Source organism: Larimichthys crocea, chromosome VII (genome assembly GCF_000972845.2).
Source record: "Larimichthys crocea isolate SSNF chromosome VII, L_crocea_2.0, whole genome shotgun sequence".
In the NCBI taxonomy this organism is placed as follows: domain Eukaryota; kingdom Metazoa; phylum Chordata; class Actinopteri; family Sciaenidae; genus Larimichthys; species Larimichthys crocea.
This window is the reverse complement of record NC_040017.1, coordinates 16,133,519-16,158,955: the sequence shown is the minus strand read 5'-3', so window position 1 is coordinate 16,158,955 and position 25,437 is coordinate 16,133,519. Positions and strand designations below refer to the sequence as shown.

The window sequence follows — 25,437 nt, the reverse complement described above, 5'->3', positions numbered from 1 at the left end:
ATAATGGGACCACCGACCCATGCCGCATGCCCCAGATACAGCCTACCACTGGGATGTTTACACAAATCTTCTTTTTTAGTTGTCCGTAAAGGAGGTGCAGGTGTGATGATGATGATGATGATGATGGTGTGGATAGAAAGCATGCATGTTTACAGTGTGTGTTTCCCAGCAGCACTGGTGGTCAGACCTCTTACTGGCAGTGATGTTAGCTGAGAGGGGGGTGAACGTGCAGTCAGTCAGTCATTGCCTCCTGTACCTGCACAGTTCAAACGTACCAGCTGTTGCTCGCACCGGGGGCGGCCAAGTGACCCGGCAAGTTACCTGATCCAAGTTTCTATTAGCGCATGCATGATGTGGACAGCATTTCGGTATCAGCTTCGGATATCTGCGGTGTCAACTAGTGCATAAAAAGTTATGTAACTCGGCTGCTGAACAGTAGCATAAGTTAGCATTGCAGGCTAACTAGTTCACCACACACACACACTCACACTTACACTCACCTCGGTCTTGGTTATGCGGTGTCTTGCCAGCTTCACGACAGCGAAATTCCCCTTTCCTAAAGTGCGCTCGATGTCGTAGAAGCCCACTCGGACCGGACCCCGGATCATCGGTTTTTGGACACTGTCAGCCATGACCATGCTGTTCTAAACTGGGGACTTGTTTGTGGACCAAGTAGGAGGAGGAGGAGGTAGCCAGACGGAGCAGAGGGACACACACACACACACACACGCACACACACACACGCACACGGGGGGCTCCAACACGGGCGAGCTACAGATAAAGACGAAAGGAAAACAAACCGCCCGCCGCCGCCGCTTCTGCCGCCGCCGCCGTCGCCGCCACCACCGCCGCCGCTCGAAGCGTGTCCATTAAAAACACACAAAGTTGATATCTTGTGTCGCCCTGACCCAGCTTGTACGGCCAATGTGGCGACACTCTCCCGTCAGTGCAGCGTTACGAAGCAGGCCATTTGCTGCTGCTGCTGCTGCCGCTGCCGCTGCTGCTGCCGGGGGGTGGTGGTGGTGGTGGTGGTGGTGTTGGGGGGGGGGCTGTCACACCACGTTCTCCAATACAATAGAGCTATAATATTTCAGCTCGAGGTGCCTCTATCAGCTACAAGAGCACACGAGTTGACTTGCAAAGAGGCATCATGTTCTCTGGTTGACGTGTATTGACGTCAAAGCCATAGGGGTATTTGTACAGGGGGCGGGGCCACGGAGCCGCTCCACACTTCAGTGCCAATTGGTTGCCAGGACAACCAGACCCACCTCTTACGTCAACCGGTAAAATTGCTATTCTGAAAATCTGTTTGCTCGCCTGTGCCCTCCCTTGATTGCAGGCATAGGTAACTTTGAAGTTTTGCCCTGCAGGTGTTTAATACGCTTTTTTTATGTGTGTGTGTGTGTCGGCTGCAAGTAAAAAAAAAATAAAAAATAAAAAAAAAGAAAGAAAGAGGCAGGAAGAAGCGTTAAATTTATTAAAAGTAAATAAGCGTGGAAATGTTTATCTCCTTTAGTTACTTACTTATAGTAATGTGCTCTGCAAGAATGCATGGGAGTAAAAATTTAAATATATACATTTAAAAATCTTTTTTCTTTTTTTTTTTATATAATCCAGAAAAAAAGCATCACAATAAAACATCATTACAAAAACATATTATAAATATATGGCATTATAATGTTGCCTGCAAGGCCTCATGTGAGACATTTTATCAGCCACAAAGACACTTTGGTCAGCAACATAACAGCACCATCTGTTGGCAAAAATAGCAAATTGAAGCCAGGCTGCACATTTCCTTTTTTTTTTTTTTAAACATACTGCTGCTCTCAGTACAGTTGTATTTGTGTTTGAGTAACACTCACCCACATCTAATGTCACACTCCTACACTCATTTGAGTAATCCCATGTAATAGTTAGATGAGAAATCCGGCCACAATATTTCGTAATCAAACTTTATTTGACACCCAGAAGTCTTGCCGTGTTTGAGATACAGCCAGCTTCTCTTCAGCTCATGCAGTGACAGTCAAACACAGAACAGTGGATTACTAAGCGGGCAGGCAGAGCAGCACGTCGAAGGCCTTCGCTGTCACGCATAGACTTCCTGAATGTAAGAGTTCCAGATGTGCTTTTGGCATTTCCTGTCTTACATTCTCCAAGAACACACTCAGCCTCTCCTTACTGGGCTTGCTACATCTTTCCAAGACACCAACCCAACAGCCCACACAGTACACACTCAGATATAACACAGGCATTTGGGTTCAGTAATGTATATCCATGATTAGTTTACAAATTTACAAAAGCAGGCATATTCTTTTAGAAGCAAACACTGATGAATGAGTGCATGACATGTTTCCATACTCCTAAAAAGTTTCTGTCAGATCAGTGGGAGGGTTGAGTTTCTCACACAGTCAGGTGGAGTTGGGAAAGCCCACAGCTTTGAGGTTTACTGGGGTCAGCACAGTTCTGTCATCAGTGTTTCCGCATGTACTGTCCTGTTCCCTGACATCAGAGTCCAAACAGGAAGCCTTATGGGAATGACACCACCTCTCAGGTTTAGAGAAAAAATAGTCAACTCCACTGCTGTAGAGTGCCAACAGGATCATTTTGTCTTTGTGTGTCATAACACGATGACGTGACTGGAAAATGGCTGAGAAGTTTAATTCTGGATTGTTTATAACATGAGTAACCTTGTGTGAATCCTCAAAACTTGTTCCCAAGGGTAAATGTGCAAACCACCATGATAAATATATCAGCAATGACCTGACTCATTTCTGTTTATCTGAGCTCATTAATGCCACTGCAAAAAGAAACTGCTGTGAAGTTTCACGATTTGTCAGAGGCTTTCTTTTGACTGTATTACAATAACAGAGTGCCACCATAGGATTAACATTTGTACTTTTGAGTGAAGTATCTCAACAGCTATTGGCTGGATGGCCAAGAAATTTGGAACCCACACATCCATGTCCCCCTCAGGATTATAATAGCTTTGATGATCCCCTTTCCATCAATTTAAAACTTCAGTTTGTAATCAAACACCTGCAAAACGAATGATCAGCCTCAGCTTTGTGTTTAGAGCTAATTAGCAAACACTAAGACAATAAACATGGTAAACCTCATACATGCTAATGACTGGCTGTAGACTCTTAGTCTTGTTTAATAACATTTATGAATAAGATCTGAAATGTATTATAATTTTTATATAACACATCTGTTACTCTTAAATCCAAAGGCATTTCACAATTTGGCAACCATTTTTCGAACCTTTCCATTGCTTCTGGGACATGAATACGGAGTTGCAATTTACATTATTTTGAGAAACCATTCTCTAAGCATTAATTTCACTTAGAATGGAGAGCTGGCAATATACATAGGAAATTAAAATATGCTATGTCCAGAGCATCACAGCCACATTAAGTGATCCTGCATCACACAAGTAAACAGTCAGGTGTACACAAAGAAAGGAACGGAGAACACTGTGTCCTCTGTCTAGCTGGGTCATATTTGTTAGCCCAGATGGGCATCAACAGTTTTATCCATAGATCTCGTTTTCCACCCAACCAGTTTGACGCTGGCTCTGAGCCTTGCAGGTCTCATAGATGTCATTGGTTACAAAGCCGCTCTCCCTGACTGCACATGACACGTTCTCATAGTCGTCACACTGGGAGTCCTGGGGAGGAGCACTGGGATACTTTGTCATGATGTCTGCTGGCATGCTGCTGTCCACACCAGTGTGAGGCAGTTTGGTAATGTCACTAAAGGCATATGGTCCTTGTATGGCGTAAGGTGAAGCTGTTGTCGACGTCCACGGTTTGGATCTGCTAGGATTGCTTTGTGTTTTTGTCTTCCGTCTGAATATGAAACAAAAGACATTAAAAAGCAGATAATCACAACATGATTTATAGGGAGACATACTGCTTATCAATGAAATGACCACATAAAGAGAAGAGGTAAATAGATTTTCTAACCACAACCACAACTTGGAGAAGAGCTGCATCAGTGTGCCATATTAATTAATTCTATAAATACATCATAGACAGAGACACTTCTTCTGCAACTAAAATGATTCCTAATGTCTTTTTATTACTCTGCATCCAGAAACACCCTGTTTTATGCTTGAAGTACAACAGATAAATACAAGGTATGTTTTTTAGTATGACAGTTTTTACCTCTTAGCATGCTGCTTGTAGCAGAAGAACCCAGTAGCTGCAAACAGCAGCAGCAGCAGAGCAGGAATAGTTGCATAAAGGATGTAGGAAACATACAGCGTGTTGTCTGAGAGAGACACTGCAAAGTAAGGAATATTACTTCACATAACATTTTTTTAAGATGAGTTTTGAAATAGACTTTTATTCTTGAATAGACTTAAAAGCATTAAGGGCATTAACTCTAAGTATCAAAAACAAAATATGACGTTTTTTTTTCTTACCTGATGACTCAGGTAGTCCTATCTTTAGCCTCTCATCGGTTTCTGTAGTTGAGAAAATGTCTGGCCCCAGAGACGGAGCTGAAGCAATGAGAAAACAGACGTATATGACATGACATGAGATTCTTTATCTAACCACTGCAGATTTGAACTTTTCTTCCAAAAGAAACAATAAACAAAAGTATTATTTGAAATAATGGAAGTATTAAGAAAACTTCATGTACTGTAGTAGTCTATTTAAAGTTACACAAACTGTATGTTATCTGTACATACTGTACATGGATGGTATATAGTATATATAGTGGGGTAGTCAAGTGCATGGTGTACCTGCATGCGCTGTGTTCCTTTCCACAGTAAATACTGGTACTTTTTCTGCCAAAGACAAGGGACAAGGACATAAAGACATGCATTCAAATACTGAATATAAATCTGAAACTGAAAGAAAAGAAGAGATAAGCAATAAGAAGAATCATTAGGAAATAGAAGTAAAGTTAATCAGAGTTCAGAGGAGTAAAATGTTTAAACTAAATAAATCCTGTGAAGAACTATTAGGAGATCCATTTACAAACAAGTAAAAAACATTAGGTTCATTAAAAATAAGCACTGAAGGTATCAGGTATACCTTAAACACAGGCAGATATATCTTTTCAGGTTGTCAGGGAGCAGAGGATTACAGTAATCCAGGCCACTAACTGCACATTACTTGTTCAGTGCTGGCTGTTGACAGCAGTGGTCACATTTTAGTGATGATTTTTGGAAGATAAGATTCCAATTTTGTGGATTCAAGAAACCAAAAGTGCCAAATTCCCAGCACCGAGTAGCCAGGTACAACAGCTCTGTGTCTGTGATCCACTGGCTCACCTTCCGGGTATTTGCAGACAAAATTGTTCTTGGAGTTGCAGTTGTCATCATTCCACTGGAAGAGGAAATGACCTTCTTCGTCAGGTGGTGCAGAGGGCTGGTAGTACAAAACCGCACACATTTCCCCACCACACGATGGCTCATCCCAGTGCCAGTTCCTTCAATAAACAAGATGCACAAGTTTAGAGTCATATCACATTTAAATTCTACAATTTGGATCGCACTGTTTTCCAGTTTTGTTTTGTTTTTTTAATTTGAATTTCTGTGTCCAAAATTCTTGTAAAGTACTGACAGAAATTCCATAACTCCCACACAAGCATCACTTAATCCAATAATCTTCAGTCACCACTGAGTACACCCTTTTTCCGCTGATATTTCCATTTTAGCTGTGCCATGATGCAGCTGAAATACTCATACATAAAGAGTAAAATGTTAAAAGAAAAAAAAAAGAGAAAGACCTGAACTTGGCCTTGCTTCCATCCAGCCAATAGTACTGTGAGGGGCAACCTGGGCTTGTGGTCCCTGCTCTGTACCGATGTGGGCTGCGGCGGAGCCCGATCCAGAAGTCTCCATCTCCAGCCTGTAGCTGCTGTATGAACCTCTCCATCAGTTGCTGCTCGCTCTCCGTTTCAATGCTGAGCAACTCGCCTCCATCCATCCTGCAGGCGAGCCTGGCATCCTCAAAGGTCAGCCTGCGCCGGCTGTCCTGGATGTAGGACACCTTGTAGCATGGGCGCTCTGTCCCACGTCGACAGATCCTTTGGCCTAGACACCATAGTCAGCATCAGGGAGGTAACAAGATGTTAAGTGCAGGTTTTTGTTTTTGTTTTTTCAAGACTTCCTGGGGCACCCACATGGCGGGAAACCTACAATATCATGGACAAATTAGGAACCAGAATTTTTTTGCCAAAATCCGGCCACATTTTCGTGCAACGTGGGTAGAAACCATACAGTCGTGAAATTACAGTACAAAACCTATATTTTTAAAATCTTAAAAAAGATTTGTTTTTTGGTCTTGTGCCAAACAAAATAGTCTTGATGCTGTGGTGCACAGTGACAGTAACAAGAAACATTTTGAATATGTGAGTCTGAACATGTCTAAAATCCAGTGGTCTGCTGAGGTGGCACTGTGACGGGGTTCATTAAATTATTGACTGAAGTACTGTGTGTTAATCATCATTTTTACACAATGAATGATTGTCCAAAGTTACTGATGATAATCTTTTTTTCTTCTCTAATTAATAAACAGACAGAGCCCATGCTGCATATCTAAGAGTTGAACATTTTCATTTAGTGACCCTTTAGATTCGTCTCAGGGTCACTTGTGGAGATCCCTATATCACATTAATTCATAAACAAGCAATAAATAATGAACAATCTAAACATTTTTGTTATTATTGTTTTACTTATTACTATAAAATAGATATATATTGTTATATATAATGGCAAAATTCTTCATGTTTTAGCCTCCTTGTAAGTTTTACACTCTTTTAGTCCTCCTACCTTTCTAAACTTCATCTTGTAAATTTCCTTCAGTTGCCTCTGTTTATAAAGATAAATATTTGTATCAATATACACTATATATTCATATAAATAAACCTCTTTCCTTATAAAGGATTAAAAACAGAGCCACTCTATAGTTTTGGGTATCTGTTGCGTAATGCTGTAGTGCTGGTCTGTTATCCTCCTGACTTCAGATCAGTGATTTTAATCATCAACACTTTGTTGATGTTCATTTTCCACCACCTCACACCTCATGCTGCTGTGCTGAGTTTGACTGCAGCCTGTTTACTATTATGATACACACGCATACTACGTGCTTTAGGCTCCTTTACGGTATTAATCTCGTTACCTTAAACCGCTTAAGGAAACACGAAAATGCACAAACAAATGCATGCATACTTATTTTTTTTTTTTTTACTTTCTCGGTGGAAATAAACAAGCCGAAATCTTACCTCGGAAATAAAACACACATTAAAACTTCCACCGCAGAGTTTTAAAAAGGGAGTTTTCTTACCATTTATTTTAGAAGCGGATCCAGGGTGGAACAAAACGGCGATAACAGTGCCAAACAGCTTCATAAGATCCATCTCTACATGTTCACCCGAGTGTTCTGGACGATCAGCCGTAAAATCAAGTGTTAAGTAGTTTGTTAGGAGATAAACTTCCGATTTATAAACCCTGTGATAATCTCAGACTAATGACAGAGGCAGCAGAGTCTGTCCAGTCAAAAGTGGGTCGACTCGTGAAGGCGTGCATATGGCGTCTGGCTGAGGAAAAAAAAAATCAAGGGTGAGATAGTCCAAGTTTTTTTTTTTTTTTTTGCTTTGAAAAAGTCAAAGTCTTTCCTTTTCCAGTGGTTCTTTTCTCTCTGGATGCAAACTCAAACCACTGAGGTATGAATTCGTGCATTTGTGCAGCCTATGTCCCCCCATTTTACCAAATTAGCAAAATCCCATTTCACATATAGTAATGTCATTATAAAGGAATGAATAGACTTCTTTGTGCATACATTATGTATCACGCTCCCTGTGTTAAAATAGAGAATGAGTATCTCTCATTCTTATTCCACTACACACATATACACACACATATACACACACATACACACACACACACACACACACACACACACACACACACACACACACACACACACACACACAGTGATTGAGTGCTGTCTGGGGGGAAAATAGCTCAGAGGAGAAAGTGAAGCGAGAAAGCAGAAACAGACACAAGGCTGACTCTCGAAAGCTTAAATGGTGCAACTCAGTTTTTCCTTCTTTCTTTCTTTGTCTGGTAAACATGCTGATCTCGTGTGATGTGAAGTTAATCGACCACAGGAGGGTCTGATGTGGTTTGGTGAACTAAAAAAAGAATTAAGAAAAACACATCCAAATCTCCAATAAAGCAAGCGTAAGCATTTAAAAGGAAACTGACTCAGAGCACAGTGCGATAAACACTATGCAAAGAGAGACGCAGCAGGGACATGTGAGGGAGACAGGGACTGAGGAAGAGATAAAGAGGAAGAGGGAGAGAGAGAGAGAGAGAGAGAGAGAGAGAGAGAGAGAGAGAGAGAGAGAGAGAGATTGTCCCTGGAACAGGAAAGCATGCAGAGGAGGAAAAGGAAAGGATTTTTTTCTTTTTTCAGAACTGTACTTCCTGTTAATTGCTTTGGTTTGGCTTCCAGGCATTAGGGCCTAATAACCAGAATATGAATCATTATGAACGTCTGGAAAAAGTTGTAAGGGTTACGCAACAGAAATAAATCTTTTTTACACAGCTTATTCGAGCAAAATCATCAGACTGAGACTTCCTTCCTTGAAAGACTGAGAGGTTGACAGGTTAAACGGTGGCCTGCTTCAGTTATTGTTGAATGAAAGTGCTGTTATAGTTTTAGTTGTTGTTGCTGTTGCCTTAGAAAAGACAGACAGCAGTGCTCCATTACGGTTTGTATTCAACATCTCCCCTTGTCAAATAGGCTAAGCCTGTGATTGAATTCAAAGGGTACTTGTTTCATACCAAATAAATCAGTTTTATTCATGTGATCAGTTTGTTGGACTTCATTTCAGCACTACGCACTGTTCAAATGGTTCAGTAGCAGCTGTTCTTGGGAGTTATACAAGATGCTAAGCCTTTTATTTACAATATTTTTTAATGTATAATAGATTAATGGAAAGGTATGTGATGGTTTTGAAAGCTATAAAAGTGAAAACATCTCAGAACATAACAAATATTGTTGTTTGGACCAGATTTGACCAACAGGCCACTATTTGCCTTCCACTGTGTTAGAGGGACAGGACATGTTTGCATGTTCACCCCATGTCTGTGTGGGTTTTCTCCAGGTAGTCCTGCTTCCTCTCACAGTCCAAAGACGTGCACTTAACAGGCTAATTGGTGACTCTGAAATTGTCCGTAGGTGTGAATGTGAATGGTTGTTTGTCTCTATGTGCCCTGTGATGAGCTGGTGACTTGTCCAGAGTGAACCTCGCCTCTCGCTCAAAGTCAGCTGGGATAGGCTCCAGCCCTACCGTGACCCTGATGAAGATAAGCGGTTATAGATAATGGATGGATGGATAGGTGCGGGCTCTTCCTTGATCATGCCTTATCAAAAGCTTTGAAGTCTCCAGATATCAATTTCACTCAACACCCATGGGAGATTTTGTCACCCATCTACCTATTAACACAAAAATAACATTTAATCTCTTACAGTTTTTCTCTTCCGATTTACATACTGGCGGCACTGTGGTGCAGTGTTCAGCCGCACAGCAGGAAGGTTCCTGGTTTGAACCTAATTTGGGCCTCACTGTGTGGAGTTTGTTTTCCCTGTGGCTGTGTGAGTTGCGTGGTACTCTGGCTTCGTCCCACAGTCCAAAGACATGCAGTTAACAGGTTGATTGGTGACTTTAAATTGCCCGTGTGTGTGAATGTGAGCATGAATCTATCTTTGGCGACTTGTTAAGCGTGTACCCCGCCTCTTGACAGCTGGGATTGGATGGATAGATGCATAGATTTACACACGTTTCTTAAATGCCAATGCCAATTACATTCACACATTTCACCAAATTGCAAAGTACATTTACAAAAGACATAGTATACTACCAATCATCAAACCACACACACACACAGACACCACCCATTTGAAACATGTCTACCAACAATGATACACAGCACTGAACAGAAAAACTAAAGACTTAATCATTTAGATGCACAGATGTGACAGAAAATGACAATTAAACAATGATATCCGTGATATCCTCTTTATTGGTCTCTCACAGCTTCCACACGTTTGTTTATTGCAGGCCCATATACTATAACACAATGTAAGATTTAAATCTGGATGAATAAATAAATGTTACAAGACATAAGGAGATGTCACAGCCTGCTCCTCTTGTGTTGTTTGGTTTTTAACAACATCCATCAACAGATGACCTTGGAAGCAGAGTAATAAACACCAGCTCCTCTCCATGGAGAGCTGAGAGACGACAGACAATCACAAGCTGTTTTTCTGTGTGTAGGTCTGTTGTACATGGCTTCAGGCCATCTTCTATCTGCCTCTCTCTGCTGGTAACACAAGTGTATCCATCATAAGGGAGTCTTGTTGTCTGACGAAGCCCCTGGATTCCTGTCATGTGTGACCTGAAATGATATCTTTCCTTGTTTTGGTCAAAGCCTCTGAAGTTCATTTGATTATTGGTCGATGCACGCAAATGTTTGTCATGTGATGAGGAGCTGTGACTGTGAGTTACAAGCAGAATGCCTGTTGAGATCATCAGCGTGTTTATCGTTGGGAAACAGGCTCAAAGATTGTTTGTGCTAAAGAAATTCAGCACGGATAATTTAACAGCAGGACTTTAATGTTGTGACTGTATATACAGGTGTTACTATGTCATTAAACATTGCATGATCATTTGATTTGAGTTTGTATTTTCATTGATTTGTATATTTGAGCCCTTATGGGGGCTTGAGAGCAACAATAATCAGCATGGCCACATAAATCAAAAAGGGAACATTTCATACAAATAATTGTTTCACAGATGTATGAACAGACTTGTTATACTCCTGTGGGAAGAGATTTTTGTAGGTAAACACTTATCCTTTAGGAGGAAACGCACTGATTAATTCTCTGTACAATGTGTGTGCTTTTCCTATGCCTGAACACTACCTGGGCCCAGATTTGCTACATGGAAATTTAATAGCAAACAACTGAAAATATAAAGCACCTAAAAACTAGATTTTGACACAGAGACTATTTCCTAAGATCAGGATTTATCTTAATATAGTATATATTACAACATTCAGTAAGCCCAGAACTTTCAGGGCGCAGAATGGTTGTCAGGTTTGTGCAGGACACGCATAATTTTTATGCTGTTGAGGACATTATTTTGTGTCTTTGTTAATGCGGGACTTGTCTTTACAGGAATGAATGTCTATTGGTGTTTTTCTGAGAACCAAATACACAATGGCTGTCACTGTGCTGTAGGTTCATTGTGAAAGAAGTTGTGTCTCTTGGCTTGCTGCACTCCTCAACGCTGGTGAATCACGAGTCTCTCAGAAGGAGACAACAACAAGCTGTTTGAGCTTTAATTCTAATTTTGGCCAGCAGATGACACCAAACTACTCATGAAATAAGGCAGAGTAGCAACTCTCTTCTCAGTTATTGTGCAGTGAGGCATATGGTGGAAAGTAAATAAGTACATTTACTCAACTACTGTATTTCCACTTGCTTCTTAATACTACTGTAGTACATTTCAGAGGGACTACATTTATCTGACAGCTGTACTGGTTACATTAAGAAAACATTTGATAAGCTTATAAATCATAATGAATTATTAAAAATTAATCCAACACTCTCTTGTTGTGGCTCTTTTTCTTGTTTTAAGTTGTTCTACCAAAGTGCCATTTCCCCTCTAAACCTCTCAGATGGTCTCATTTATATAAATGTTTAAATTATCGAGTGTTTCACAAAAAGTAAAGATTAGAGAAAAGTCCAAATGTAATTACAATTTCCATTAATTTTCATGACCCCTCTGATTTATGTTATGATTCTTTGGAGCAGCCCGAACCCTAGTTTGGTAACTACTGAACTAAAATAGATATAAAGTAGCTACAACAGCTATGAATATGCAGTACTTACATTAGTATTAATCTTATTGATTATTGATTATTATCTAATCTTGTTACATTTAATAATATAAGGGTTAGGGTTAGGGTGACATTGTTCTGCAGAGTTACCTTTAATACTTGGTATGTACATTTGCTGATAATACAAAGTAAAGTTTTGAATGTACTGTAGGACTTTTACTTGTAATGGTACTAAAGCATCTCCATGCATCATCTACTACTGAATGGTACTAACTCATGTATTCAAATTTTAATATGTGCAATATTTCATATGGTTTAAGAAAACAGCAACATCATGTCACAAGAGGGATTATATTTAGCTAATTATTGCTACACAAATAAACAATCTACACTTTTACTCATAGGCAGTATAGACAGAGACTTCTGCAGCTATTTACCACTCAGTTAGTCACCAAGTGATATTCTATGTTCGCACCCGGAGGGGTCATTAGCTACACTAATGATCTGTCTTACTGTACATGCCAATAGATTGAAGTACCGTCTTCTCAAGAGCTTCCCAGTGTATCCTCTTTCTTCTAAATCCACATCCTGCCCTGGGAATAGTTTTCATTGTTTTCTAAACTGATTATATGTCAGTAACCATTGTTACTTTTGGTGAAAGGAACCAGTAAAGATGTACTTTAATCATTAGTACAGCACACTGTTGTAATCATGGCGTTTCTAAATGTAGCCTGCCTGTAAGGTAATAGTTGCTAAATGGTTTATTTCTTTAATGTAGGCATCTTGTGCTGTTATATTTCTCTGCTATTTTTAAGTGAAAATTGACATATTGTCACTTTCTGATGACAACCAGCGCTGTTTTCAATTCTGAGATTGATTTGTTTATTTTATTTGTCAAAATCCTAAAAACTTAGATAGGTAGTTGCCTCTGGGGAACAACATCTTTTCAAAATTCAAAATGCCATAAATTGTGTGCTATTATCAGTTTACATGAATATTTCATTCATGGATTCTTTGTGGTTTCTCCTGACCCATCGACCTTTAATCAAGGGATTAAAGGAAAACAAGAAGGAGAATGTGATCAGCGCAGAAAAAAGGCCAACAAGTTGTTTCTGAACAGGTGTCCTGGGAGGTAAACCTCTTATACACAGGCGTGGACTGAAGATTATAAAAGGGTGACGCATCAGTGGATAATGTAACAAATGTCTTCTCTCACCATGGGCACTTTGGCAAAACATAGATGCTCCTTTTCATTCAATATTTCCCAGGAACAATGGGGCTCCTCAGTTGAGCTGTAACAGTTTTGGCCTATAGCTACTACATAGAGACTACCTGCAATGCAAGTCTATGGAGACAATAGAGGAAAGGTTTGACATGCAGGGGGAAATTAACAAAGGTTGGTCCTGGTTGGCTGGTAGTCCTTCATAGCTTGTGGCAAGCATGATCACCTTTCATGCATTCAATCTGTTTCATTCTCAACGCATGAATCCTTTATTCAAGACTGGATCTCTGCGCAATGATTTATATATCTTAGAAAATGTACACTTTTCTTTTGAGAGTTAAAACTGATGTTTTTGGTTCTGAATCAGTGAATGTATGATTTATATGTAATGCAGTAGTGTCTTTGTAATTAATTAAAGGGGTTATCAGAATTAGGGTTTATTCTGTTCTGCATCTTTTAGTAATTTCTCTTTTCAGTCTTTGTTTTACAAAAAGTATTCAGCTGTAGTGTGTGGATCAAGAAGCTGCAGGTTTTTATTAAAGATCTCAGAATTTTATGAAAAGTAAATGTGAATGAAATGTACTCATGGCCAAATTATTATGTTGTTAGCGTCAATTTGCAGTTCTTTCCCTGAAGTACATGTTTACTTACCAATAAATATGTCTATTGCATCCAAGTTTGAATCTCATTTGCTTCAGCACAACCAGCCAGAAACTATGACTTTCACCTCTGTTCTTCAATAATCATTTTTGATGGAGGGAAACCTGAAACAGCAGTTGTAGTTAACCTGAGGGATCTGTGACAAATCCCACTGACACATTAATCTGCTGGGTTAAGATCTGACAGTAAATCCTGCCAGGAGCTGCTGCTGTCTAAACGAAAAGTCATGGTATGAACATGGAGAATGTTTACGTGTGCAATAGGTCTATAATTAGTAGGAGGAGAGGTGGGGGGCTTGAGAGTCACACCTCTGTGGTTTTAGGTGTCTTGAGGATGTGAAACACTATAAAAGCCACATTGCATGACTACTTCTGTGACACCTGCTCAGATATCAGCTAAGGTAAGACCCTCCTCAGATTTTCACATCGGTCTCCATTCTAAATTCATTTCATTTTAGGGATTATGAGTGAGTGAAAATCCTTCAAATTAAACTGTTTTAGCTAAACAAAAACCACAATTTGATATTGAAAATATAGTCACATAAAATTTGTACTAAAAGAAATTGAAAGAATCACAAGCAATTGTTAACTGCTCAGTTGAAAAAGTTATTCAGAGTTATTTTGTTGCTGTTTTTAAATTATTGCTGATACTACTATTTTTTTCTTTATCTACAGTAAATGTGAGATTGATCATTCTGACTGAGCGTCTTCCAGACAGCATGACACTTTACCTTTGTCTCCCTCTGCTGGCTGTGCTGCTGAAGCCAGCTGTGTGTCTCTATACCTGCTCATCTGAGTATAATAGGACCCCAGGTGGGTTAACTAGAAGCTGGATTACTTTTAACCCACTGCTTAATATTATGGACTTTTTCTTATTTCTGTCTTTGAAGCAACAAATGGATCATCATTTACATAAACATTTAAATCTTCTCTTTGTCGCTCTGTTACAGACAATTCAGACCTGTCAGTTGACTGTGGCACCAGTATGATCACCCTGGAGGTCAACCTGTGTACGGCTCAGTGGTCAGGCTTCAACACCTCAGACCTGGCTCTGAACGGGAACCACAACACCACAGACTGCTTGGGCTCTATCGACACCAGTGTGAACCCTCCAGTCATTCGTTACGAGCTTCCTGTTAACCACAGTCTGAACAACCCCTGTCGCCAGTCTCTGCAGGTCAGAAGAAGTTGAATAATACTAGAAAGATTAGGGCTACTGACCTATATTAAAATGCACATGTAGTTCCTGTGCAGTGTTTTACTGCAACAGAGATGAAATAACATTTTATTTAGTGTCACATGGCAGCATTAGAAGAAGGTCGTGTAACTGTGCTTTTGTTGTCTTGTTCAGATTGTGGACGAGGCCCCAGATCCCTCAGGTCCCTTCAGTAGCTTCTCAAGTATCCAGTCAGTTATCATCACTGGGTATATTGACACACCCAGATCTGACCAAGGGGTGATCAGCTACTCTACAGACCTGTACTATCATTTCTCCTGCCGCTACCCGCTGGAATACCTGGTTAACAACACCGAGATTGTGGCGTAAGCACTTGCCCCTCTTTAATTTTAAGGATTATTTAATCAAACTATGTTTTTTTCCTATTGCATTTTTCTGCACATACACATACAGTAATTTTCTTTTCTGTGATTTTTTAGCTCCTCAGTTTCTGTGGCGACCAGCGATAACAATGGAACCTTCATTGATACACTGAAAATGGCGGTTTTTAACGTAAGCACAAGTTGTCACTTCGAGTTGCCTTCGACACACCATAAAGATATCTCTTTTGACTTATCTCAATCTGATATCACTCTTTCTTTAGGACACCGACTACAGCTACCCATTAACGGTACCTTCAACAGGACTTCAGCTACGAACCATGGTCTATGTGGAGGTCAAGGCTGTTAACCTCACAGGAAAGTAAGCAAAGCCCATTTGGATGAGTACATGCTCATAGTGAATTGGTTTATCTGAAAATAAATATTGAAATGAAAGTTGGAACAGTGTATTCTTGTAGCAAACAGTAACTCACTGGCCCACTGCTCTGTTTTTAGTTTCAATTTACTGCTGGATCACTGTTTTGGTACTCCCACTGCTTACAACATGACACACACTGAACAGCACAACTTCTTCACCGGGTATGGAAGCACATATCATTATTATAACTTCATTCATAAGAGAACTTACACATGACATTTTATATATAACTGTCTCTAAATGATTTGGCTCTCCAATAGCTGTTCAGTGACTGAAAGGACATCTGTGACAAGCAACGGCGTTTCCAAGGTCGCCCGATTTAACTTTGAGGCCTTTCGCTTTGTTCAGCACCGTGACCAGGCAAGGTCCAGCATCTACCTGCACTGCATAATGAGACTCTGTGAGCCCAACAAATGTCAAGAGCTGCTGAATGTAAGTTGAGAAGTCAAGAACAAATGACTGCTTTAAAGACTTAAGAGAAGTAATGACCCCATTTGGCAAATGTTTTCCTGGGTGTTTACCTGTTTTCTGCATCTTAGGAGATGATGAAATATATATCATGCATAATACGTAATATATAGAATTTTGGGCCAAAGATGCACAGGTAGACAGATTCAAACTATAAATGCTGTGATTTATATTTGGCACCTTTGTCTTCATTGAGATTTATTTTAAAATTTTAACAAAGAAATATACTAAATTGTGATCCATTTATTATTGCATATTTAAAAGTTATTATATTTTTACATCATATAACACAGATAAAACTAAACCCAACTGCATGTCTGTTGCTTTTCAGTCTTGTAATCGCAGAAGAAAAAGATCTTTGGCTCCATTTGGAAAAGAAAGTACCGATTCTGCCACTGTTTCAGCTGGACCTCTTTACATGGCCGGTGAAGGTTAGACACAGTACACAAACAACTGTTTAGTAAACCATAATAAAAAGTAGATTTTTTCACTGATTCTCTTTCTTATCTTCTCCACTAAAGACAGACCATCTGCAGCTGCCTACAGTGAGTATATTTTGATCATCTCCTTCATTAAAAAAAAAACAAAACATCTTTATATGTTGGAAAATTTTTATGACAACCAAAAAAGCTATCTCCATTAATCTCCCCATGCGTGCATCAGATGATGACATGGAATCAGAGTCGGATGACTTGAACGTGACGGGGCTGGTGGTAGGATTGGTGTTTGGCTCGGCTGCAGCTGCCATGCTGGTTCTGGGTGGCTGGTGTGTCCTAAAGAAGTTTGCTTTGACGGGTGGATTATTTCATGCCTTTGCCTGACAGATCAACTGGCAATTTGTCTGCACTTCGTCACCTCATATCGTAACAGGTTTTAATCTGGTAATCTTGTGTTTTTTTCAGGCATAATCAAATGTTCTTGTCAGGTGGAAACAAAGCAAATACACTGGTGTCTTATGTAACTTTTTCTGTCTACACTTAATGCATCAGCATTCAGGAGTCATTTATTGGTTTTAAAAGAAAAGTCAAATCTCAACTAGATGTAAAAAGAAAGGTAACATTACAAGAATGGAAACAATCAAAGTAATTTTAATATTTTTATATGGTCATAAATTTGCTTTGACCATGGCTGACCACTGAGTCTTACCAGTTTGTACCAGTTTTTATATATGTATATCTCTAAGCACATTAAAATCTGCAGTGTATGAGTCAGACCTCTTTTGCACAGATTAAAAATAAAGTTTGAAATCAGGTTGGTGTTGCACTTTGTGGTTTATATTATGTAATTAAAAGATACTAACAGGCAATTTGTGTGCACTTTTTAAAAGCAGCATCTTTTTTACAGTAAACACATTCTGACATTTACACACTGATTCACATACAGAAAAAAACAAAACAATTCATCAATCAAAACCATACCTCAATAAATATTTACATGCTACTTACTTTGCTAGTACAATGACAAACAACAGAGCAAATTTATCAACAAGAATACAACTTCAAATCCTCTGACCATAATGAGTATTTTATGTCTGTCACTGCACTGAGTGCATAATGTCCTGGATCAACGCAGAGAGTTTAACTGTGAAGTCCTCCTGCAAAGAGCCACCTGGCTGTATGGACAAGGAAGACAAAGAAGAGCTGGTGGCTCCTTGGAGCAGTTCCTCCTCCATCCCCTGAAACTGCCTCTCCATCCGGGCCTGAAACACTTGGCTCTGCAGGGCTGCATTTTGGCAGAAACGCTGCATACTGGCTGTTAGTTCAGCCTTATCTGGCTGTGCAGTTTCTAGTTGAGCAGCAAGCTCTGCTTTGAGGGCCCCCACCCTATGCTGTGCCTCCACCCTTAGTGAACTCACTTCCTGTTCCAACCTGGAGCTAATTTCCTGCCACAGCTCTGACTTGGCTGCATCTTGCTCACTAGCACTAATTTCGATCACTTTAGTATCGAAGTCGCTGATGATGTCGGCCACCTTGGAGCTGCTGTGTTCCAGGCTTTGGCTCATCCAGTGGAAGGCTTCCTGATAGAGAGCTGGACTGGCCTGCTCCTGTGCCTCAGCTGCCTCCAGGCCCTGCAGGTAGAGGCTCAGTTGGCTACACAGATCTTGGGTGTTGCTACTGAGAGAGCTCTGGAGCTGCTGTGTGAGGGGGGCCAAGCGCTCTCTCATGTTGGCCAGGGTGGAACTGAGGTGGGCCGGAGATGGGGATAACCTCTCCTGCAGCTCGGCTAGCTCTTGGCGTAGACGCATACGCAGACGCTCCGACTCTATGTTAAGTTTGTGCTGGATCTCTTCTGCCACAGGGTTTTTGCTATGATTATCTGGGTTGTAACGGCCACTGCTGTCTATGTGGATCTTGTAGATTTTACTGGGCAAAGGGACACAAAAGAACCATTAAAATGTATTCATTTTGAATATTTCACTTTGACTTGAGTGTATTTATTTATTTGTTGGAAATTATTGCAGGTTTTAATCAGGTTTACAGTACTTAGTTTAGTCAACTTACTCCACATCTTTTTCTGTGAGTTCTGACTTGTCATGAGCTTGGTTGGCCTTTGAATCAGACCATGTTGCCTCTCTGGTGTTACGGTGGAGTGGATATGCTATAGGCAAAGAAAACATACATGAAAAACAAAGAAATAGATTGCAAAATTGAGGGTTTTAGCATTTGCATAAAGCATCTATACCTGAAGTTGTCAAGAATGACACGGCGAAGATCACAACTTTTAGATGCATCTTTATCTTTCTCTAGAAGGACAGAGAGAAATACATATTAGAACAAACAACGACTGAATACTGAACATTTCTATAATAATAATAATATATCAGTCTAAGGCAAGACGAAAAGATCTATATATATCCTTTACCTGAGGATCAGGGGTCTGCAGAGTGACTTATCCTCTCATCTGACTTATAAAGGTTCTTGTTATCAGAGCGGCTGCCCAAACTCTGCCTGTGTCAACAGTCAACACGTGGAGGGTCACGGTGATGACAGAACACAACATACACACACACACACACACACACACACACACACACACACACATACACCCAGAGTGAGGCCTTGTTCATAATTTCCACTGAACCTTCATAAAAATTCTTGCAGCATTGATGTAAGGAAATGATGTAATGTCACTGAGGATGCACCACTTTAAGATAGTGCTTCAATGAGGGAGAAAGTATTATGATCAGTAGTATAATGAAATAAGGATAAAGTGCAACAATAAGAATAATGTTATAATAATGATATACAATGATTATGGCCATTCAACAATGGTTTGTAGTCTTAATCTGAATAAAAAAAGGAGGTTGAAGTTTACTGGAGTGACCTAGAAAGGTACAACGAGTTCAAGTTTGAATGTCCGCAGGCAGATTAGAAATGTGGGTGGACTTCTGTCTTTTAACATCAAAGGCCAGGAACCAGAATTCTCTGAACATTTCCAATCTGGCCCCTTGTTTGACAACAGTGTCTGTTGTGGCTTTTTAATGCATTATGCAAGATCTGAAGTGGACTTTTATGTTTTAAATTAGGTAATAATTCAGCGTATCCAGTTTTTTGGACCAGCTCATAGAACCTTGATTATGTGGCTTGTTTTGGATGCCTGACAATGGAGAGTTTACACATCACTATTTGTGCTGCTACAAGGACAAAACAACCTGAGTAAACACTGCTGATTATGCTAAATTCTGTCCTTTTTTTGTGTTCGGTGTTTTTACCAACTAAACAAGAGAGAAGTGAATAATCTTATTACCTTGTAGTGTATTTGTGAATGTGATGTGGAGCGACACGGATATGTGGGTGAAAGTTGAATCCTTTTTGCAGTTAGATAAGTTACAAGACGTCATTGCAGGATCATAGTCCATGGCTAGCGTGATGAAATATGTAGGTTATTCCAATTATCCAAAGTCCACATTTATTTCGATACAATAACACTGCAGAGTGACTAAGACTGGTCACTGTACATAAAAGCAGCACTGCTGAATGCTTTCTGCACACATCTGGTTGCTTGTTGAACAGTTAGTAACATCAACACACTGTATGTGGCCTTTAATGCCAACACGCACATAAGCAAGAATTTATAGCAGCATAATGCTGTTTTGAATTAACTATACAACTCAGTACAGTAAACTAGAGCTGGGTCTCTTCTGTTTCATTTGAGTGAGGAGCAAACCTTACCTTGGTTAGACGTGCAGAGATTATCATCAGATGAGCTGTATCCAGGTCAAAGGTTTCCATGAAAAACTTTATTTTTATAAAGTAAAACAATATGTTTGTACCAAATTCTGGTTATCTACATAAATAAATACATATCTTAAGTATTTTTGTGAACTGTACCACATTTATCAGCTTGCTGTTAATTTATTTATTGATGCAAATTACTGTCAGTTGTGGACCACACAGACCTTGACCATGGACTCATTCTGCTTTCCACAAGACTGCAAGCCAATACCAATAAGTAAGCACAAATAAACAACATCAATAATACTTTAATGTGTCAGATGGCTTCATTTAGTGAATGTGAAAGTTGCAGCTAGCTTACATAAAGCCTGGGGTTTTATTTAAGCAGATATCTGGGTTTGAGTGAGGATTCAGCAGCTGCTGTGACGCACATGGTGCTTAGTAGACTCCTCTAAAGCAAAGCTGTGTTGATGTACATTGCCAAATCATTAATCAGTTTCATGGTAGGATTGAGAAGAACAAGTGCAGTAATGTGATCCGGCAGCACCAGGCAGCTGTACTTTCTGTTTTCCTGCTGCTTTCTACCAGCAACCAGCCCCTTCACTTTCACTGTCACCTTACCTCACAGGCCTCATAAATCATTCAGCAGGCCATTGAAAGTTATGCAGACTAACTAGCCCACTACTTACCTTGCAGCTCTGTCTACCAACACACAGAGCGGGTCATGTGTGCAGAACTACGGCACAGAGGAGAGGTTTATCAAAGGAGTGAGGTTGCTACGGCATCTTCATAACTACTTCCTTGGCTATGACCAAAACAAGGCAGGCAACCAAGAGACTATTTACAGATCCTGGATGAAGAATTAAAACTTTCAGCCTGATTCTTGAAAAGAGCTTGGTTACTTGTGCACCAATCCTTTACTTCAATACATGGACAGATTAACCATGTTAAGGACGTGCAGATGCAAGAGTTTCAAGTGTGTGTGGGGGCTGAGTGCAATGCTCCTTACTCTGGTTCATGGAAACAGCTTCAGTCAACAGTTCCAGGAGAGGCCACCGTGTCAACCAGGTAGGCTGTGCTGACTATGTACAATGATCTTTTAATAACATAACAAAAAATAAACTGGTGTTATATCATCAGATCAACATTACATTATATGATTTGTTCTCATTATATGTTTAGTCACTTACAGGCTGTCCTTCATTTCTTCAGACATAGTTTTACATACTGTATCCCCCCTCCACCTCCATCAGGGCAGAGGTTTTACCAGAGGTGACTAACATGGAGCCCTTTATCCCATCAACTACTGGCTTTTTGCAGTATATGTATAAGACAAATTAAGTGCTGTGCTGCACAGTATATAATAAGTAGTAAAATGAGCAATAAATGTGCTTAAGCAATTCTGAAAACGTGTAAACAATATACAGTTTTATTTGTTTGACAAACTACCTCTCAGCGCCAATCTATGTTATAATTTTTGTAGATTATTCTTTGGCATTTTTAATCAGTATTATTTGTGACAGTGCTAGAACCTGGTGGGAAACATTCAAAGATCATTTATGTACAATTAAGGTAAACCACATCAGTAACAGTGATGGGTATATTGTAGGTACACCACAAGACTTTGATATAATCATTAAATAAATATAAAACTGTATGTCAGAACATAATGTTGTTTTTCCTAACAGGTTTCTACTGTCCTCTGGGGCGCTTCACTCCAGTCTCCTGTCCTAAGGGAACCTATGGACAAACTGCTGGTGCTGTCTCTATAGACAGCTGTCTGAAGTGTCCTCCTCACCACTACTGTCCTAGACCAGGTCTATCTGCTCCCCTGTCCTGTGGCCCTGTGGCTCAACAGCCTCTCTCTGGTCAGGACTCCTGTGTTTGCCCAAGTGAGGGACAGAGTTTCCAGGTGATGTGTTTTCGCACGAATAGGATTAACGCAGTCATTCCTTTGTATTTCCCCTAGTGTGTTTATGTGACCCTGTAAATCCTTGTTTTCATAGGCCTATGATTCATTTTTTAACATCACCACCTCCTATTGTTGCAGTCACCCACTTCTTTTGTCTAGTGAGCCCCTCCTTTATTCTATAAGCTCAACCTAATTTTTCAAGCACATGATTTTTTTTCCTGTCACTCTTGAGTCCTGGGATATATTGTACACATTAATATGAGAGTAGTTTCCTGACTATCTCTTCGAAACTTTAGACTGAGCAATCTGTAGCTTCAAGCTGAAAGAGCTCTAGATCAGGTTCCCTTGCAGTAGGGTCTTGTTTCCGTGTCTGTTGCTGCTGCCACGGTTGTTGAGTCCTCCACTCATCAGCTCATAATAAGCAGAATGAGATTTTTTCTTCTCTGACTGTGGCATGGAGAAACAAATGAAAGAAGGGGGAAATGGAGGCATGAAATAAGGATGGAAAACATAAGGAAATCAATGAAGGAAGAATGGAAGGAAGGGAAGAAGGAACAGAAGGACAAACATGAGGGTATCAGTGAAGCAAGCAAGCGAGTGAGCAAGGAAGGAAGGAAGGAAGGAAGGAACAGAAGGGAATCAACAAACAGAATAAATTAAGGATGGCTAAGGCGTGACTTGGTTTTCAATAATTATAATAATGTTTTTTTATGAGTGGATGAAGGAGTAAGGAATACTTCACTCAAAATGCATTATTATGCAGTTGTGGGTCAGTATTTATTGCAAAAGCTGCACCTCCTCTGTGGTTAATGTTGATTTTATAATGATCATTACGTCCTGAAGTCTAAACAAAGAGCAAATACTACTGGACCATTCTTGTGTAGTTTGAGTAGTCACTGTTTATAACACAAGGTGTTTATCCCTTGTTGGATGGGCTGCTTTAAAAAAAATATAGGGCATAGTATACCCACTTCTCCAGACAAGGTGTCCCTTTGGGAAAAGCCTAATCCCCACAGCCATAGCCTGCTTAAATAATAAGCCTCACTGAACTGGCCTGAGTGTGTATTATTATCCATCATTGTGCTGTTGTATACAGTGCAGTGGAAAGGAATTTTCCCTTGGGGACAATACAGTCTAAAGTCTAAGTCTAAGTGTAAGATAGATATGGATTATGCTGTCTGTACATGAATCAATGAATTTGCACTGACTACAAACTGAACTGTATGTTCAATGTTTGAACCCTGCTGCCTTTTCCTTGCAGACCAGCGATGGGCGATGCCACTGTACCATCGGCTACCAACATTCCAACAACGGAGATGTGTGTGTGCACAAACTGTATGATGTTTGCAGAGATGGAAAAACACGTACACAGTATGGAGGCTGTCTGGACAGATATCAGTGGTCACTTCACTGTAGGCAGCAGGTTAGATCTTGTCCAATTATATCACACACATGCACACACTAAAGTAGAGCAAAGGTAATTGGCATGTTTCATATAATGACAGGAAACTCATTCTGAACTATCACAGACAGGACCAATGAGTACAACCTAGATGTCTTTGCCCTTTCCTCCATGAACCTGACAATAGTTTATCTAGAACAGACTAGTATTAGTCTCATTTAATATTTAACTGCTTCCGCTGACTGTCGGCTAGCAAGGCCTTCACTGTTATCCCCATTCAGTGTTTATTTTTGTAGTTGTGCTCCACAGTCTTTGGTACCAATGACCTTACACCTAGTTACGCAGTCAGACCTAGCAAAAGTTGATTTTTTTAAAATAAAACAGAGAAATGAGAGAAATTTGGTTTGGTTTCACACACGTGACTGGATTCATTTAGTCCAAGTATCGAGCAATTCCCAAGATTTTGTTTTTCAAGTCAAGTCACAGGTTAAATTAAGTCCATACTTGTAGTTTGTAGAAATGTAACATCACGAGACCATTGTTTTATTCTGCGATTGAGTTAATTATGATATCTCTTCTGATCAGGCCATGCTACAGAGTTGTGAGAGAAGTTTAGTCTTTTTAATGTCAACTCCCGAATCTGAAACTGATCATTCTTAGCACAGGTATGAAGATGATCTGATGTGATACATACATGATCAGGCAGCATTGCAAGGAGCTTGACTAACAGGGTAGTCATCCAATCATCACAATGTCATTTCCAGTGTGTGGTCACATATCGTGTTAGGGTTACACAAACACTTGTAATGTCAACTTTGACAACACTAAAAATGGTTTTTATTATTTTGTATTTAATATTAACTGAAAATTTAACTCATGTAAAGTGATTCGAGTAGACCTAAGTCCGAGTCACAATAGCTCAAGTGTACATCTTTGGAGTTGACTGGCAAAGACTCTAGCTGTTTAGAGATTTGCTTTGCTTTCCTGCAGGTGTGTCAATCTGCAGAGGACTACATGGGTTATGATGGAGAGCTGGGTCTGTGCATTTGCAAAGAGCCTTCTGGAAGAGCTACATGTGGAAGCTTATGCAGGAGAAGGTCAGCTAGTGAGCTGAAGCTCCAGTGCCAGTCCAATGGAGAAATGGAGCTGCTGTGGAGCTATGGTGGTCAGGTGAGTGAGGCAACTACAGATTTACACAAACACACACATAAACCAACCAATTTATGCACAAAATGAAGAAATACTAAAAAGACAGCACATGTTCTGGTATCTTAAAGCCCACTGTATCTGAGAACTGCTCCTACTCATTATATCCATACCCATACATACAGTATTTCTACTGAAACTGTCAACATAATGAATAGTTTTAGGAACACTACCTAGTCAGACAATGCATACAAAACCTTCATACAACGTTGTCTTTATTACACCAGCAGTGAAAGCACAAGACAAACGTCTCTTGTGTTGTCGTGACCCAATAATGCCAAACGCTGTTATTGTGTGTGTGCAGGTGTCGGGCATCTCAGACAGAGAGCTCAAGACAGTTTTTACACAGTGGGACCCCCAGGGGACTCTTCTGTGCAACAGCCACCTCAACTCCTCACACCCTGTCTACATTGTTCAGACAACAGGTGGAGACACAGCACACAAAGTGACTGACTCTGTGCGTGTCTCTCTTCCTTTGTCTCTCATGTCTTCGTCTCTCTTGTTGTCTGATTGCAGAGGCAGGCTTCCTCGGCCTCCTCAGTGGCCTCC

General features: G+C 40.1%; 4 protein-coding genes across 4 annotated transcripts in view; 1 reads left to right on the top strand and 3 right to left on the bottom strand.

Annotated features, from left to right (window-relative positions):
* sik2b (salt-inducible kinase 2b) overlaps positions 1 to 1,181 on the bottom strand; it is a 41,813-nt gene extending 40,632 nt beyond the window's left edge. Inside the window, exon 1 of the mRNA XM_027279929.1 lies at positions 501 to 1,181. Within this exon, the coding sequence (XP_027135730.1) occupies positions 501 to 638 (138 nt within the window). The 5' untranslated portion in view covers positions 639 to 1,181. The remainder of the gene's footprint in view (positions 1 to 500) is intronic.
* A 414-nt stretch (positions 1,182 to 1,595) lies between these two features.
* Positions 1,596 to 7,535, bottom strand: laynb (layilin b). Its single transcript, XM_010729631.3, has 7 exons — positions 7,302 to 7,535; positions 5,743 to 6,049; positions 5,285 to 5,442; positions 4,751 to 4,795; positions 4,427 to 4,504; positions 4,167 to 4,284; positions 1,596 to 3,848 (listed from the first exon to the last, which is right to left on the bottom strand). The coding sequence occupies exons 1-7, from the start codon at positions 7,372 to 7,374 to the stop codon at positions 3,530 to 3,532; spliced, it is 1,098 nt and encodes a 365-aa protein (XP_010727933.3). The 5' UTR covers positions 7,375 to 7,535; the 3' UTR covers positions 1,596 to 3,529.
* On the top strand, positions 7,513 to 17,661 carry LOC104918043 (zona pellucida-like domain-containing protein 1). Its single transcript, XM_027280781.1, has 11 exons — positions 7,513 to 7,576; positions 14,426 to 14,563; positions 14,701 to 14,927; positions 15,102 to 15,292; positions 15,407 to 15,479; positions 15,571 to 15,668; positions 15,803 to 15,886; positions 15,986 to 16,157; positions 16,525 to 16,624; positions 16,715 to 16,738; positions 16,857 to 17,661. The coding sequence occupies exons 2-11, from the start codon at positions 14,470 to 14,472 to the stop codon at positions 17,012 to 17,014; spliced, it is 1,221 nt and encodes a 406-aa protein (XP_027136582.1). The 5' UTR covers positions 7,513 to 7,576; positions 14,426 to 14,469; the 3' UTR covers positions 17,015 to 17,661.
* Positions 17,266 to 19,099, bottom strand: zgc:162608 (Apolipoprotein A-IV). Its single transcript, XM_010729632.3, has 4 exons — positions 19,056 to 19,099; positions 18,876 to 18,936; positions 18,695 to 18,791; positions 17,266 to 18,556 (listed from the first exon to the last, which is right to left on the bottom strand). The coding sequence occupies exons 2-4, from the start codon at positions 18,922 to 18,924 to the stop codon at positions 17,728 to 17,730; spliced, it is 975 nt and encodes a 324-aa protein (XP_010727934.2). The 5' UTR covers positions 18,925 to 18,936; positions 19,056 to 19,099; the 3' UTR covers positions 17,266 to 17,727.
* Positions 19,100 to 25,437: the final 6,338 nt, after the last annotated feature.